This window comes from Thermobia domestica, chromosome 11 (genome assembly GCF_964235325.1).
Source record: "Thermobia domestica chromosome 11, izTheDome1.hap1.1, whole genome shotgun sequence".
NCBI classification, from domain to species: domain Eukaryota; kingdom Metazoa; phylum Arthropoda; class Insecta; order Zygentoma; family Lepismatidae; genus Thermobia; species Thermobia domestica.
Window position 1 is genome coordinate 117,803,810 of NC_137464.1, and position 18,380 is coordinate 117,822,189.

General features: G+C 35.5%; 1 protein-coding gene across 1 annotated transcript in view; it reads right to left on the minus strand.

Moving 5' to 3' along the window:
• Window positions 1-7,160, minus strand: part of LOC145665247 (venom protease-like) — a 111,564-nt gene extending 104,404 nt beyond the window's left edge. Inside the window, exon 1 of the mRNA XM_081732539.1 lies at window positions 7,008-7,160. Within this exon, the coding sequence (XP_081588665.1) occupies window positions 7,008-7,160 (153 nt within the window). The remainder of the gene's footprint in view (window positions 1-7,007) is intronic.
• Window positions 7,161-18,380: the final 11,220 nt, after the last annotated feature.

Sequence of the window (18,380 nt, forward strand, 5' to 3'; positions counted from 1 at the left end):
CGGTAGGTAGCGACATGACGCCGTGCCGTTTCCCCGGCCTATCTTTGCCCATTGTAATTTCTTTAGGAACTGAGGGGACGCCGTACATATATTTTCGAGGTGGGGGCGGTGTCCCCTGCGTCCCCCGCACTTTCCCCCCTGTTCTTATGACATTCTGTGGAGGTCCCATGTTCACTCTGTCTTTATGCAAGTTCACGGTGTAACTGAACTGCCACAACCAAGTAGTATGTTGGATATATTCAATACCCACTTCAACAAGTGACCTTTGCTTTATCTCCATTGGCATTCAACTCACTGTGTGAGGGACAATAGAACACAGACCTCCAAAAAAAAAAAACGATACAATTTTCTTGGTTACCTTTATAATAAACAATGTACATAAAGTGTTTACCCTCTTTGCTGAGAAAAATACGGTAAGAATACTGCCACTTTATTTAGAAAGGACATAGCAACGTATCAGGACCAAACGCGAGATGATGTCGTAGCCATAGGCAAGTGCAAGCCGAGCAAAAACTCATTCTACGTTTTCGTTTATATCTTCAAGATATATGTAAGAGAAAAAAATCAGGCCCGTATATAATTTCCTGAGTTAGTTTAGTGTTTGTGCGTGTATGACTGTATGATACAAGGATTTTAAAACGGTTTTATGACTTTAATGTGAATTTAGTGCTTGATGTAAATACTGTAAACATTCGATTATTTACATTGTGGAATACCCACAGTCTCAGTCTCCTTTATTTCTTGTTTTTTGAGGCGATAATTATGGTATTAAAAGAAAATATTGTTTTAGAAACTTCGTGACAAGTGGTTGTACATACAACTCAATCATAAATAAAGAAATGTATTAAGAAGACTAAAAAGCAAAAGGAGATGTCCAATATTTTTGTATCAAAAAAATAAATCAACAAACCTGTAAGTACGGAAAATTACTTTTATTAAATTATAAATTGTATGTGTAGGAGCAATACTATAAACTAAATTGTTCAAAAGCATTTTCGTGTTAAGTTTTCTGCGTGTGTTCTCCACTTATTACAGATAATGAGGAGGTAATCCTGGACTCTCTCGTGTTGAACAACATGGCTTTCCTCAATGCCGCCTTCAGAAGGACGGAGATAAATACGCATTATGAAGCACTGCGCTTTAGTTAGCGAATCAAATATCGAAAAAAGACTCAAGTTTATTTTTCAGACCTGCGCCCACCCTCAAAAATTCCTGGATCCGCCCCGGGTATCGGCTGTTGCCAAGTAACTACTAATAGTCACAGCGTAGCTTTTGAAATGTTTTCAAACGTTCTTTGCATAAGGAACAGTTTTGAGTGCTCTTGTTTTCGCCCTTGCTCACTTTTACTGTGTGCCCTGGAGCAACTGCTTCACTCGCTCCATTGTAGTTACGCCACTGCTTATGAGTAGTAATACAAATGGTACATAATAGAACTGCTTTTTAAAGGTGACAATCATATATATATATATATATATATATATATATGTGTGTGTGTGTGTGTAAGTGTGTGTGTGTGTGTGTACATTAGATACATTCCGTTGTTTGTTTCCTGTAATTCTCTCTATTCTAGTTGAGTTATCTTGTCCATGCAAATTCTGTATACACAGCATAGTATGCAGTGAACATCTTACAGTGTTCAGCTTTTTAAATGCAAACGTTAGTCAAGTCTGTTGATGTGAAAAAGTGGGAAAAGCAGACAAGGTGATAAGGAATTTACGCTTGAAAATGTGGCAATAATGTGATATTTGCACATTATGATATGCTATCTGACAGGAATTGTTACTCACGGTATGAACATTGCTTTACAACAGTTGTATTAATCGTGACGAATCTGAAAAAAAATTATAAACAAGCAACGATAGAAACCTTTGCAGTCTAACAACATAATTATAAGAAAAGTTGAGGCCAACGCATACGTATAGGTATATTTTCAATAAAGATTAGTAATTTGAAACTAAATGTCACAATTATATCTTGTTCTAGTAGTCAGATTTTAAAATATAAATGTGGCAAGTTTAGGCCCTATACGTTTGTACCTAGTTAAAATATTTCAAAAGTAATAATACTTTAAGCAAGCACTGTTAATAAGAAATCGATTATAAAATTGAGAATTCTCTGTAATGGAATTCATTGTGTAGTGCTCTACCAGAAATTGGCATTTGGGCTGAAGAAGCCTATTTTAAGACTGCGCATAACAGTAAAGACATTTGCATATGTTTCTTTACAGCATGAAATAATTGGCGGTAAGTTGAATTTGCTCGTGAAGATTAGTAGATAATGAGCATATATTTAATGTGAACTATTAAACGAATACAAAAACTAATGTTATTAACGATTTCACTTTATACGCCAACAAGTATTTTACTCTCCATCTTTACGCCATATAACAGCGTTTTCCAACTGTGTTTCACAGACCGCAAATGGTTCTCGAGGTCTGCCCTTAACAATCTTTTTACAGTGATTATTAGTCCAAAAGTGACAGAGACAATAAAATTCAAATGAACTGCATACCACATACTATCGGTGAAAATCGGGGGTGGGGTTGGGCACCTTGGCTCAGTGGTAGAGCGTTTAACTCTGGTGTGTGGGGTCCCTAGCTCGATCCCTGACCAAGTAAGCTTGTGGTGGGCAACATCGTGTCCGTGGGTTTTGTCGGAATACTCCCATTTCCTTCTACTTTCTCATTTCACTGATTTTTCCATCATCATTCACTTGCTTTAATCATCGTCTCCTTTAGCCTAAAGTACATAATCGTGGGACGTTAAACTGAAATATCTCATATAATCGACAATCTCCAGTAGGCATTGTTCATAATATTTAATAACGTAATTATTATGCGAACGTAATAGCTTACATATAGATGTCATAAAAATATTCTTGAAAGTCTTTACTTATTTAAAGAAAAAAAGTATTTTTTTTTTGTATTTACACCAATATAAAATTAAGATGATTTTAATTAACACTATTTGAAAATGTAGGTATAGTGATATTAACATATATAAAAAAAAATAAAAATAAAAATAAATAAATTTAATTTCGAAGAAGACATTTATAGAGTGGACCGTTAAACGTTCTTACTAATAAAAGTGGTTCCCACTTAGAATTTTGAGAAACGCAGCTATATAATAAAATTGCAAGTTGGAGAGTTTGTGTGTTTGTCTGAGAAAATCAGTGACATTATTTTAGTGATTTGTATTAAGTTTTCTGTCATAGATAGAATATCTTCCGGATGATTATGGGATGCCTATCATTACACTTTCATCGTCACAACTGACCAATACAATTGAATTCTTTAAAAAGGTCATTAGAACTTCCTCTTACTTAGTACTTTCGTTCCCACCGTTAATCAACTCGATTTTAAAATTGAATAAACTAACTTCCAAATTAGTTGTAAGCTAAGTGCAATTGGCCTAGTATGTGACTGTAGTACTAAATATGATATATAATATTAGCTTGGTTTGTGTAACTGTTTCTTGACTGGGAAAATTTAAAATGATACAGATTAGAAAATACAAATTATATGTTCTAATTATTATCAAACTGTAAATGAGCTGCGCATATCTTTAGAATTACAATTTAAGATCTTTCTCATTTATATTAATTTGAGTTGGTGCGATTCAAATACCCGGTTGTACTCCATGTGGAAAATTTCCTTAACACAACCAATGGGTATACTGAGGTCACGTGTACGACGGCACAAAGTCTATACGTGTTTAGAAAACAGACTGCTGTTCAAAGTCAGTCTAGAGGCAATGTGTTGTTGAAGAGTGTCGTGTGACAACGTACAGTGGGAAGCACATATTTTTTAGTTCAAATTAAAACATTCTGCACATCTAGTAGCAAGAATCATCAGCACTACATTGGAGTTAGTAATGTTAAATGAGCATATCACGCGCTATTGGTTTGTTAACTTCATATCGGTTGGACAATATTAAAAAATTAACACTGCAATCACTGACCAACCATATTCTGGTGAGCTCCTCAGTAGCATCTTGGAAGCGGGGCCTTCTAAATGTGTTCGTGTACTTGCGGATGAGTTAGAAATACACTATACCCTTCTCATTCGGGGCTCCTTGGAGTCAGTAAAGGGATAGATCTGAATCATGGATGAAGCATGTGTTGAAACCGATTAAGAAAATTGCTCTCTGAAGGTGTACAGTTCTCAATGTACGAATAACTGGTTATCTTTGCTCCGAAACATGGAACTAACTGCTGGTATGACAATCGTAAATGATCTGGAAAGTGTTTGGATCGTGATCATATACAGGATGTTTTTCAAAACCAACAATCCACTTTCATAATGTGTTGATCTAGGCTTTAAGGTTTATGTTGAGAGTGATGCATCAATTTTTTTTCTTTTTCCATAGAAGCAAAACCATCACAGATCGTTACAGTGCTGAACTCCATTAAAAAGACCGCAAACTTGTTCACAGGTATCTAACTTGGTCAACAATTTCTACTGTTTTAATTTTTGTAATTTGCAATGAAAATTTTTTTCCTCAAAATTGAATAAAGAAATGGGGAGTGGCTTACATACCAATATCAGTGCGTTTCATGCGTCTCAATATGGTAGCTAAATCGCTTCTTAACACCTAGTAATGTTAAAATGTTTCTAATTACCTAATGTTATTTCTAATTAATTATGGGTAATTTCTAATATACAGGTTGTTAATGAACTATACCGACAAACTTTAAGAGGTGATTCCTCACATCAAAATAAGAGAAAAAGTTCACATGGACCTATGGCGAAAAGTTCATAGTTTCAGAGCTAGGGCTGTCCAGAATCGCGAAAAAGCCAAATTTCAAGAGTCCCTATTTCGAATTTGAGAGATTGTAGATGGTGCTCCTTACTAACGTAAAGGAAGGCATGCATACGCAATCCAAAAATGCATATTTCATTAATGTTCAATGGGTGTACGGATTATTCCCTGCAGGGTGAAATTCAAAGTTATGCATCAACCGAATTTGAAGATATGCTCTGAATTTATGATTGGTGCAAAGTAGGCAAACGATAAGCCTTGATAGCAAGGAACACGAAATCCTTCAGCGCGATGTCGGAAGTGTTAAGGATCGTCAGCATCACGGTCTCTCGTACTTAGGAAAACGCATGGTGAGATATTTTCTTTCACGCTTATAAGTGAAGAAAACGTGAAATATACCATGACGAAATACATATCATCACACGTTGTTGCGAACACAAAGAAACGTGGAGCTGCCAGTTCCTAGCACTTCCGCCTTCCCTCCAAAGCATTGGGTGTCCTGCCTACTTTGGACCTTTCTTGAAATCATGGTAGATCTGAAAACTCTATTGAGAGCATATCTGAGAATTACACCCTGTAGAGAATAACGTTTACACATATTGGCAATTGATGAAATATGCACTTTTGGATTGTGCATGCCTGGCTTCCTTTACACTGATAAGGAGCACCATTCACAGTCTCTCGAATTCGAAATAGGGCCTCCTAAAAGTTTGCTTTTTTGCGATTTTGGGCAGCCCTACCTCTGAAACTATGCACTTTTCGCCATAAATCCATATGAACTTTTCTTTTATTTTGATGTGAGGAATCAGCTTTTAAAGTTTGTCGGTATAATTCATTAACACCCTGTATATTGAAATATACTATGTGATAAAAGTATCCGGACACCAGGCTGAAAATGACTTACAAGTTCGTGGCGCCCTCCTTCGGTACTGCTGGAATTCAATATGCTGTTGGCCCACTCTTAGCCTTGATGATATCTTCCACTCTCGCAGGCATACTTTCAATTAGGTGCTGGAAGGTTTCTTGGGGAATGGCAACCCATTCTTCAAGGAGTGCTGAGCTGAGAGGTATAGATGTAGGTCGGTGCTGAACTGAGGAAAGGTATAGATGTAGATCGGTGAGGCCTGGCACGAAGTCGGCGTTCCAAAACATCCCAAAGGTGTTCTATAGGAATCAAGTCAGGACTCGTGCAGGCCAGTCCATTACAGGGATGTTATGATCGTGTAACCACTCTGCCACAGGCCGTGTAGTATGAACAGGTGCTCGATCGTGTTGAAAAATGCAATTTCATTCCCCGAATTGCTCTTCAAAAGTGGGAAGCAAGAAGATACTTAAAACATCAATGTAGGCCTGCGCTGTGAGAGTGCCACGCAAAACAACAACGGGTGCAAGCGCCCTCCAAGAAAAACACGACCACACCATAACACCACCATCTCCGAATTTTACTGTTGGCACTAGAAACGCTGACAGATGACGTTCACCGGGCATTCGCGATACCCACACACTGCCATCGGATCGCCACATTGTGTACTGTGATTCGTCACTCCACACAACGTTTTTCCACTGTTCAATCGTCCAATGTGTACGCTCCTTACACCAAGCGAGGCGTCGTTTGACATTTACCTCCGAGATGTGTGGCTTATGAGCAGCCGCTCGACCATGAAATCCAAGCTTTCTCACCTCACGCCTAACTGTCATAGTATTTGGAGTGGATCCTGATGCAGTTTGGAATTCCTGTGTGATGGTCTGGATGGATGGTCCTATTACACTTTACGACCCTCTTCAACTGTCGGCGGTTTCTGTCAGTCAACAGACGAGGTCGGCCTGTACGCTTTTGTGCTGTATGTGTCCCTTACGTTTCCACTTCACTATCACATCAGACACAGTGGACCTAAGGATGTTTAGGAGTGTGGAAATTTCGCGTACAGACTTCTGACACAAGTGACATCCAATCACCTGACCACGTTCGAAGTCCCTGAGTTCCGCGAAACGCCCCATTCTACTTTCTCACGATGTCTAATGACTACTGAGGTCGCTGATAATGAGTACCTGGCAGTAGGTGGCAGCACAATGCACCTAATATGAAAAACGTATGGTTTTTGGGGTATCCGGATACTTTTGATCACATAGTGCATGTTCCTGCTGCCACAGAGGACTATGGTTATCCATATTGTAATCTGTTACCTCTTGATTGAAGTAGTTCCAACTTGCTTCACGATATTCAATCGGCACCAAAAGTTCACTGACCTCACCAAGAATTAGTCGCGGGATGGAGTCTGCTAGTAATTGGGCATACGGGAACACAGTAATATTATCTTTCTTAATTACAATATTTTCTTTCCTCGTTTCAACTTCATACTCGTTAAACGTTTTCTTACACCCTATTCGTTGCTCTCGCATTTAGTATATTCAAAATATATAAATTTTCTTTCACTTACTCGATATTATCTTGAAAATTCTGAAGTCTGAAGTTATTTCGAAATGTGTTTTCGAAATATCATAACACTACACGCAATATCGTCACCTACCATAGTTCTTCAAACTGATTCTTAGTTGTAAAGTCAGCAAGTCTTGATATTTACTTATAATTCGTTTACTTAACATGTACATAACATTTTATGAATATTTACTTTTGATTGTCTTTTCATTTGTTTTAGTATTACATTACTACATTATATAGACACCGTTTGACCGACCTATGAAAGTAGACCTTTCTTTAATGCATACAAATCTGTAATTTCCTGTTTGGAACTACGATATCTTTTCTTTTGCTTCCTTTATTAAAATATAAATACTTTTATTTGTTTCTATTTATTTTTGCTTCACAGTAAAAGCAGAAACTGAATTGTTTTAAAAAAGAATATAATCATTAAATGAAGTGATACTATTTCATGCTAAAATCCAATACTTGAAACCAAATTAGACAAACAATATAAATCTTTGATAATTTATTGTCTGGAATAAGCATACTTACGTTGGCAAGTACGTGTATTAGGTTTGTTTGCATTATTAAAAATATTCTTTTGTTTTTCAATTTTTCATGGACGTATTCAATTAAATACTACAACAATTGGTACTCACCATACTTATATTTCATACATAGGTAAACACACTAGCACTTTCACACGGTTGAAGATTTTTATGTAGCCTTATTACAAGTTTCTTGAATAAGCTATCTCTGATACATAGATCTTGCTTCCAAGAAGCCATCTTTCTTGACTGTCAGCTGTTCATGAACATAACAGTGCTTTATAACATGTTACTGAAGCAGAACTATTTCTTTCTTTCCATTGTGTGTCGATGTCTTTTGACTATCCCAATACAATAGCTGTTTACCTACTAATCTGAATGGTAAATTACTTGATTCACCGATTAGCTATCATCTCACTCCCTCTTAGACACGATGTTTCATAAACGCTTATAAATAAGCCAGTAACTTCTGTATGCTGACAAAACAAACTTTGAGAAGCAATTTTATGCACTTTGATTGAGTGGAACCTGTTGTAACTTTGTTTCAAAGGTATCTTACGTAACTTGAATTTACTTTGATAATTCAACATGGACAATCACATTTGATAAACCTTTACAAAATCTCGTGTGCCTTATACTAGAGAGGATAATCAATCAAATTATGAGATCAATTCATGGTGTGATAACAAGTTATGTTTGAACTTCAAAGAGGTTAATTAACGTGATCGAAACGACAACTACGTGGAAATTCTTTTTCTTTGTTCATAGAGTTTGGGTGTCTAGAACGGGGAGATTTGTGACACAAAGTGCGTTACTGTAGTCCCGCGTAGCGTAGTCACTAATGCTCTCGCCTTGGGTGAGAGTGGTCCCGGGTTCGATTCCCGTTGAGGACTCGGCCGAAAAAGTTTAACAGCATTTTCAGGCCAGCCATCTTGAGTGATGTTTTCCTGGGTTTCTCTCATTCACACCAGGCAAATATGCCGGGATGGTACCTAACATAATGATTCCAGGCCGCTTCTTTCTCTTTCATCGGATAGTGTGATCGCTGTGTGACGTCATCCCTCATGTACGTGACGGACTAAATGGCCATAGATGCCGACAGCCTAGAAATCTAATTCCAAATCCAAATCCTAACGAAGTGCATGCGTGCTTCCGTAGAGAGAGCGGTAAAATATTAATTGAAACATTTGATCTCCTAACAACTAAATTTTCTGAATAAAAACAGCATTTTACATAAATAGAATAGTCACCACAATTGTCGGATTTGCTACCCATCGAACTTTTGTAAGATGGGCTTGACAGGACAAATGAAATCTTTAAGTTTTACGTCCCACGATTGTGCCGGCGAGGCTAAAGGAAACGGTGGTGATGAGAAATGAATAAAATGGTGTCGTGCATAAAGTAGAGGGAAACGGGAGAGCCATGTTAAGGCTCTTCAGAGCTACTGGAGTAGCACAGCTTTGAATAAATTAATCAAACAAATGCCAGGAATTTGAATAGCTACGACTGTATTTTATTAAATGGAAACACTCAATGAATTCGTCTCAGTGGATTCAGGACGATATGTTTTAATTTTTAAATGAGCAATGATGTTTATTTTACAGAACAAGTCCAACAAAGTAGGTTTCTTTTACGGATATATGTCCTTCTGGGGAAATTTTTTTCAAAATTACATACTTTGCTCAGACTTTTGACAATGACTGTATGTTCGATAGTTTTCCGGAATGCGCAATATGTATAAGTTAAGAAACCAAGGCATGGATACACGCTAATAATGTTATGTACTCTGACCAATCAGCAACAATTGTTTGTGGTAAAATAAATATCCGAATATTGATAATAGAGCTATGCCGTGGTAATATCCTAGTATTTTCGTGCACATTTCTAGGACTTCCTTTGAATTTGGTATAATCTTACTACAAGGTAATCGGCAAGTACCTGGAGTTTTTTCTCTCAAATTTCTATAATGATTATTTAGTAAGACAGCTGTTTACCTGCTTGTACCTTATTATAATCATGTATTTATTGAAAATATCCGTAACTTCATGTATTCGTATAATGTTATATTGATATATAAACATATTTGTATCAATAATTACCGCTATTGCTTCATCAGCGGATAATTCGCACATCTGTAAAAATATGGTTGTTTCTTGTTCTCATATAACTTTTAAACAGAGATAAGTAGATGGTACACTCCGCATCAAAAAAATTGCGACAGATAACGCCGTGCAGCTAGGCCACCCAATATACACTTTATTATCAGTCGTATGATGTTGGTTTGCTTATAGACCACCACTTGGTCGAGGATTCAAAGCCATAGTGACCCGCTAATTCGACCGAGACTCGGTAACCCAGATGATAAAAAAGACATTTTGCTTATTCTCTTGCGTTTAAATAGTATTTCTGTCAGAGATGACCAGGACTGGAGATGTTATACCCAGAGCACATAAACTCGACGTTGAAGTTGGCAGTTAATTACATTTTCCAGGCCAGGTCTATCGGTCTTTGCTCCGTTTTAACTTTGGGACAGGCACACGCACATAAAGTGCGTGTGTACATGAGAGAGAGGGGGAAGAAGTGAAAGATGCAACGACAGGATAGGGAAACGTCAAGAAAGAGAGAGAGAGAGGTAGAGAGAGAGAGACGAATGTAAATATGAAACACACTTATCATTACAATGTATGATGAAGAACACACACACTGTTTTTCGAATTCTCGCCAGTGGTGCTTTGTAAGTTCTCCAACAGAAGATAAATCTCTGTTGGGAGCCATTATTTTATGCGAAAAAGTTATACTACCTGACGGGGAAACGAACCTAGATTTTCCGCTTGGAAGTTTGGTGCTTTACCACAGCATCACCGATTGCATTACCTAAACTATTTCCAACAAATGCTGTAATATTTCTTTCTGAGAACGATAACACGAGATCAATGAAGTGTTTCGAATATCCTGGCAAATCCCTTGCCCTTTCTCAAACAACATTCTTAAATCGTCTCTATCATGATAAAGGTGTTTGCTTCCACAGTCTTAAGCATTGCATGTCGAATATGAGAAATCGATTCTTCACTATCACTTTGTAAAAGAAAATGCAAGTTTGGCGCCAACAGGATTCGAACCTATGATAGACAACTGTATTAGTCGTAACTCCATTACGTTACCGCTACACTATCATACCACCTGAAACTAGAAGCCAAATATTACTTAGTTTAGCCTTGATCTTTGGAACGATCAAGCTTCTTCCTGTAAGGTTATTTGCACAAAGGTTAAGTGCACAACGAAATTCATTTATTCGATGACCTAGGAAGAAATTAGTGCGCACTAGTAAAGGAAACAACATACAATCCAGGAAAACTTACAGAAATAAAAACATATTATGAATTAATTTTTCCCTACAAGTTCAAAAGTACACGAATAATAATAATAATAATAATAATAATAATAATAATAATAATAATAATAATAATAATTATTATTATTATTATTATTATTATTATTATTATTATTATTATTATTATTATTATTATTATTATTATTATTACTAACATCAATTGGGCGCTTTGCTGGGCTAAATTGAGAAAAAATAATATGCTCCGTTATTCAGTCACTTTTTCTATTACTAAAGCGCTCTTTGATATCGGTTATTTTCGATGAGTTTTATATTTCCCACGTTACGGCGCACGGCATCTTCAGTGCCATTGTTCATCTCAGCCACCCGGAAAACTATGAATTCAACAATGACATTGATTATTTTGATCATTTTTATATGTCTTCCCCTCCACCATGTTGCGAGCTGAATTTGGATTTAAACGGCAGCAGATGTGTCAGTGTTCATCTCAGCGACTCCAAAAGTTATAAATTCGATACTAATATCGGTCATTTTTCGTTTTCTTTTAAATGTTGCTATCCTTCCGCCTTCCTTTACTTACACCATCAAAATGATATGAAGAAAACCATCTCGGGTTCGAACTTCATCTAGGTTGAAAATGTTATCGAGATTGGTACAGTGGTTCAAGACTTATTAAATTTTATTTATGTTATATATATATATATATATATATATATATATATATATATATATATATATATATATATATATATATATATATATATATATATATATCCCTTTCCCATTCCGAGCTCCCTCGTGGCTAAGCGGTTAGCGTACGCGCCTTTGGCGTGGGAGACCCGGGTTCGATTCCCGGCGGGAGCTCATGTGGTTCGGATTCCACGTTAATCAGTAGGTCCACGTCTCATATAGCCTCGCTGCTGAACGGGACGCTAAACTAAAATCAACTCAACTCAACCCTTTCCCATTCCCATTCTCTAAGTTCTAGCGTCAAAGTGAAATAATAAAAACCATAACAGGCCCCAACTCATATATGTTAAAAATTTGATTGAGATAGGTCGCGTGGTCCAAGAGCTATTAAGTTTTATTTATTTTTATATATCTTTCCCCTCCCCTCCTCTCCACTAAATTTTACCGTCAAAGTGATATGATGAAAGCCACTCCAGGCTCGAACTTCATCCATGTTGAAAATTTGATGCAGATCTGTCCGGTGGTTCAAGACTTATTAACTCATTAACATAGTCACTTTTATTTTTATTTACATTGATTTGTGTGTGTCTCTCCGTCCTCCCCCTTCCCTACATTCCTCCATCAAGGTGCAATGGTTAAAAGCGTTCCATGCACAAAAGTAATCTATATTGCAACTTTCATCCAGATTGGTCGTTTGATTCTAAACTTATTAAGTTTTCTTTATTTTCTATATTTTTTCATTACCCCCTCCCTTAAGTAACACCGTCGAAACGAATAGATAAAAATACTCTTAGGTCCGAACATTATAAATGTTGAATATTTGATCGAGATCAGTCGGGTGGTTCAAGAGAATATAAGTCAAATCACTTTCAATTTTATAATATAGGTTATTATTATTATTATTATTATTATTATTATTATTATTATTATTATTATTATTATTATTATTATTATTATTTGTGTACTTTTGAACTTGCAGGGAAAAATTAATTCATAATTTGTTTTATTTCTGTAATTTTTCCTGAATTGTATGTTGTTTCCTTTACTAGTGGGCACTAATTTCTCCCTAGCTCATCGAATAAATGAATTTCGTTGTGCACTTAACCTTTGTGCAAATAACCTTACAGGAAGAAGCTTGATCGTTCCAAAGATCAAGGCTAAACTAAGTAATATTTGGCTTCTAGTTTCAGGTGGCATGATAGTGTGGCGGTAACGTAATGGAGTTACGACTAATACAGTTGTCTATCATAGGTTCGAATCCTGTTGACGCCAAACTTGCATTTTTTTACAAAGTGATAGTGAAGAATCGATTTCTCATATTAGACGTGCAATGCTTAAGAATCTTTCATTTCTTCCACCTCTCTCTCACGTACACACGCACTTCATGTGCGTGTGCCTGTTCCAAAGTTGAAACGGAGCAAAGACCGATAGACCTGGCCTGGAAAATGTAATTAACTGCCAACTTCAACGTCGAGTTTATGTGCTCTGGGCATAACATCTCCAGTCCTGGTCAGCTCTGAAAGAAATACTATTTAAACGCAAGGGAATAAGCAAAATATCTTTTTTATCATCTGGGTTACCGAGTCTCAGTTGAATTACCGGGTCACTACGGCTTTGAATCCTCGACCAAGTGGTGGTCCATAAGCAAACCAACATCATCCGACCGACACTATGATCCGTTTGAGCTCTAGCGTGTTCATTTTATCTGTGCAATTTACAACGTTATATCCGTAAGAGATGAAAGTGATAACTGGATGTTCGGAACAGATAAATCTTCGGAAAAGACTAGAAAACGCAACCTCTTTGGTTATTTGAAAACAAAATCTTATTTATACTAGTTCGACACAAATTTGTTTCCATCCTATAATTCAATGTGATTTATTCAAGTTGAAATTTAAAACATGAAAGGTCTGCTACATCTATAAGGGACATTCAATTTTCCATTTGAACATTTGTAATTTTTCATTATGATACGGTTTGGACTTTTAATATAGGATATTTCTGTTAAAAATTTACCAGTAAAATAGCACTCATTCAATTTTGTCCATCTTTTTTTCATCATTTTCCTTTTCGTTTGTTTCTTTTTTAGTTCACTTTGCATTAGTAGTCTGGAATGGAAGATATGATCTACGCTACCTACTGGGTTTATTAGAATGTGGTTTGCATCAGTACGTCCAATGAACACTACCGAATTTACAACCGAACCACGCAGAAATAAAGCATGCGTTAAACTGTTGACATTATCTTAGATGTGTCTGTGAGATCTGCAGTTCTGCGGGAAATTGAGTATGCTATCCTTTTCGAAAGTGACTAATGGATATTTCAAGCATCATCTATATATTCCAATAGTCCTGAAAAAAACAAACGTTATTTCTATATTTCTGGTAACGGAACTTTATAATGTTAGGTTGTTTTCTTACTAAGTTTAAAATTCGACATTTTTATCTGTTCTCCTTTTTCTTTTTCTTCCTCTCTCGCTGCCTCATTTATGAACCTCTGTGTAATATACATCTATTGGTTTCAATTTTTCATTGTGTGTTTCAGTTTCTCCCTAAATCAACTTATGAATCTTGTTTCGTCTCGGTTTTGTTATTTCATTTCATCGATACTAATGCATGTGTAGTTTGAAATTAGAATTGCGTTCATGTTGTTACCTGATGTTAGTTATGGAGAGAAGAAAGAAGAGAGAGAGGGAGTGTCTTTACCGGACACAATTATGGGATAAGAAGGTGTATATTGGGTGGACTAGCTGCACGGCGTTATCTGTCGCAATTTTTCTGATGCGGAGTGTACAAAACTTCTAACAGAGAAGTTATTGATGTTAGGAAATTGAAAAATATTTGGTTCTTTTCTTTGTAAATGAAATAAAGAACACTATATATAATAGTTGGGTAGGATTCGCTTTTTATGTTTATATTTCTCCCCGTCTGCTAGGCCTTCCTATTTGTAGTAGCCTTCAGGACGGAGCTAGACAAAAGGTGTTGATTTGAAATACACAATATTTCCCGGGATTCTTTTAGGACTATTCAAAATTCAAAGTATTTGATATACATACGGAAAATTAAAGAAATCAAATTAAATAGGGCACTAGAGTAAAATTACGAATCAAACATACATCTGTAATTTATGAACTACTTCTTATAATGAAGTAAGAGAACAAATACTGCATATCCCGAACTATAGTATCTATAAAAAGATGCTTTTGCATTGAAAGCAATACTAGCTCTCTTACATATTAAGTTCACTAAAATTTGTGGTTTTGAGTTTAGTGACAAGTTAACACACATGTTTTGTCTGCATATATGTGAAACGTATACACATATGTATGTATAAATCGCCAGAGACTTTGAAGTAAATTACATTTTATAGGTCAGTGTTCAGCCAGTAATCTCTGTTTATTTTTGTTTCGCTAATGGCAAAGGTCGTACATTAAACAATCAAAAATTTTGCCAGGAAATTTTTTTCTGAGCAAACGTGTACAAAAAATTGAACAGACAATGAACCACATTCCGTACCAGTCTTCTCGAAAATTTGCGCATCGCAACGCAACAAGAAAGCGAAAACAAGGAATTACTATATCGATCATTGCCAACTAAAGCGTACATTTTGCGTTGCGTTGATGCAAACATGCCCCTTCGTCTGGCTGAACGTGTTATTAACAAATTTGTTTTCGTTCTGGCATCGGTGTATTTTTGAGCACAAACAAAAATTTCGCTTGCAAGTTTGTGCGCGAAATAATTGACATTAGTGCGATTTACGGAATGGACATGTCTAATTGAACTAATAAAAAATACATGAAAATAATATTACAAGCTTAACACATTCGAATAGATTGTCATTCGTCGCAAGTTCGTTACTATATAATTTTTTCAAACATAGTTTCTAAATGTTAGGATCTGTTTTCTTGATCAATATTTAACGTTTCTAGTTTATATTAATAATTTACCATTAATATTATTTGTTGAGACGATAGAATAAAATGATAAAGTTCTATCTTCTTTTGATTACCGTTACCATTAATATTTTAGATGCTGTGGTATTTACTCCAATCTTAACATTTCAATAAATTTCATCATCTTTATATGCACAGTGGTGTCATTCAGCCTGTTCGCACAAATAGGTTGTTAGCATTTTTCAGGCTCCCGTAAATGGTTATTGAAATTGTCTTTCCATCTCTAGGTCTATTACTTACGAAAATAAATTTATATCTCTAGCATTATTTCTGAAATCCTAGTTTTTAAATAGATGATGAAGTCATGCTGCAGTTGAGATGACATTTTAAATTATTTGAGTGACACCTATGCTAGTATTATCGGAATAAACAATAATAATACACAAATACATAACAAAAATAATAATTTTAATTAATAATAATAAAATACGTCAACTTACTATACTATTCATAAAGCCGGATGTTGGATGATTTGAATAACATCACTACATGTATAGTTAGAATCTTATCGCTGAAGATGGATGTGTTAATGCATGAATAAACTACAAGAATGATGTATACATTCATAGCCAGTTTTCAATAACCGTAATTGGAACATATGTACTAAATTGATGTTATAAGGAAACAGATATATCGACTTTTGTATCATGAATTGTTTTCAATAGCAAATGGGAAAGTCATTTACAAAGTATAATAGACTATTTCAGTTTTGTTGCTGTCATTAGATTTATTATTGTCCGATTTTGGAAGAACAGTATGTAATTACACTTTATTTTCGATCTTTAATCTCAATCCGGAGAGGTTTGTTTACATCAACACCATATCATTGACATTTTGTCTTCGGAGAATCTAACAACATCCGAGTTAGGAGTATAGTCATTAACTGAGATAACATTGCAGTTATTGTTTTCTGTTATTTCTCGCCAATGTTTCAAATGAACAGAATTTAGGACTATTTGCAAATTATGATTTATCATTATGAATTACGTTAATTGTTTTCTTATCTCTTGATATCTTTTTGTTATGTAGAAGGGACACGGTAGTGAGGTTCAGGTACATACATTACTCAAGTACATGCATAGACTCGATGCTGATACTTGCTAAGAAAATATCTGGTTGCAATGACGTGAATAGACTTTGGGGGAGATGGCCGAAATTCAGCTAAATGTAGCAGAGACTATGTAGATTCTACATTCCAAAAGTAAATTATCCTAAAATGGATGGAACACTAGCACGAAACATTAACATTAAGGTCAATGGAGAACTAATGAAAAACATGATTATTTACATTTTCAAATGAATATACTTTTTAAGTATTAAAATAAGACAAATGGCTTTATTTGTTTCAATAATCTTAACTTTATCTAATATATTACGACGAATGATGATTCCTAGGCTAAGAAAAAGCTTGGTACTTGCAATATCTTTACTCATTATTGTACTATTATAAAATTATTGATGATCCTGATTATACCTAAGTGCGTATTGGATAACGTGGGCGCCTTTCGGGTGAGAGACACAGGATCAATCCCCGGCGGGAGCTCATGTTGTTCGGATCCGCCATTAAGCTGTAGGTACACGTCTTATGTAGTCTCACTTTAGAAAGGGACGTTAAAGTCAAACATCTAATCTAATCTAACCCCAGGGTACAGATTGAAAAGATTGAGATCAATATAATTGTCATATTTTCTTTTTTCCTTTCCTTTTTTTCTACAATTTTTCTAGAGTATACAATGGCTAACATTACATTTAATGAATTCTTCCCCTTTGACATAAGTTTGTCCTTATGGGATTCCCATTAACCCACCATTCCTACTATTATAAACATGCTTGTTTAGAATCCTCCCATCTCTTATCATGAATTGTTAGCCTCGGGATAACTTTTAAGAGTGCTAGTGTATGAAGCGGTTATAAACTAAGGGATCAAAATGATGATTTTTCAAATGCTATCACTACAAATAATATATGTGTAAAAAAATATGTGTCAACTTTAGGAAGAAACAAACAACGATTTATCCCATCTGCTAGTTAACAATGTATTCTGCTACATACACAGTTGTCACAAAAATCACTACTACTAATAATAAATAAAATAAAATAATGATATTATCCCTTTCAGGTGCCTCTGGTAACCCATTTAACTCGCTAATTAAGCCAGGTTTCAAGCTAACGTTAATATGTGAACCGAATCCCGCGCTGAATCCACATAGTTCAAATTCAAACAGTCCAGGATTAAAAATCAGGATACATATCTTCCCCTTTAAAACAACATGCTGCTTTCCAAGTGTTTACCATAACTTTAAAAATATAGAGAATGTTACAGAGTTATGTAAGGGAATGAAAACTCTTCCTTTACATAACATTTAATTTAGGTTGAGTTAAGGGGAATGAGTTTCCATTAATGTGACATCCCATTTTAGTCGAAACTCTATACGGCGTTGTAATTTTGTAATGTATGAAGTCAATGTATTTTCTGGAAATTTATCCATAATACTACTGCTAGGTAGAATGACGAAAAATCTTGATTAGGATCGATTCTTCTTCTTCTTTATCGCGATGGTGGTATCTACGAATTAACGGCTGAATAATAACCTTCCTATTGAACGAGGTATTCCTTACTGTGATTTTTTTGTATTACGCACTATTTTACGGATTAAAA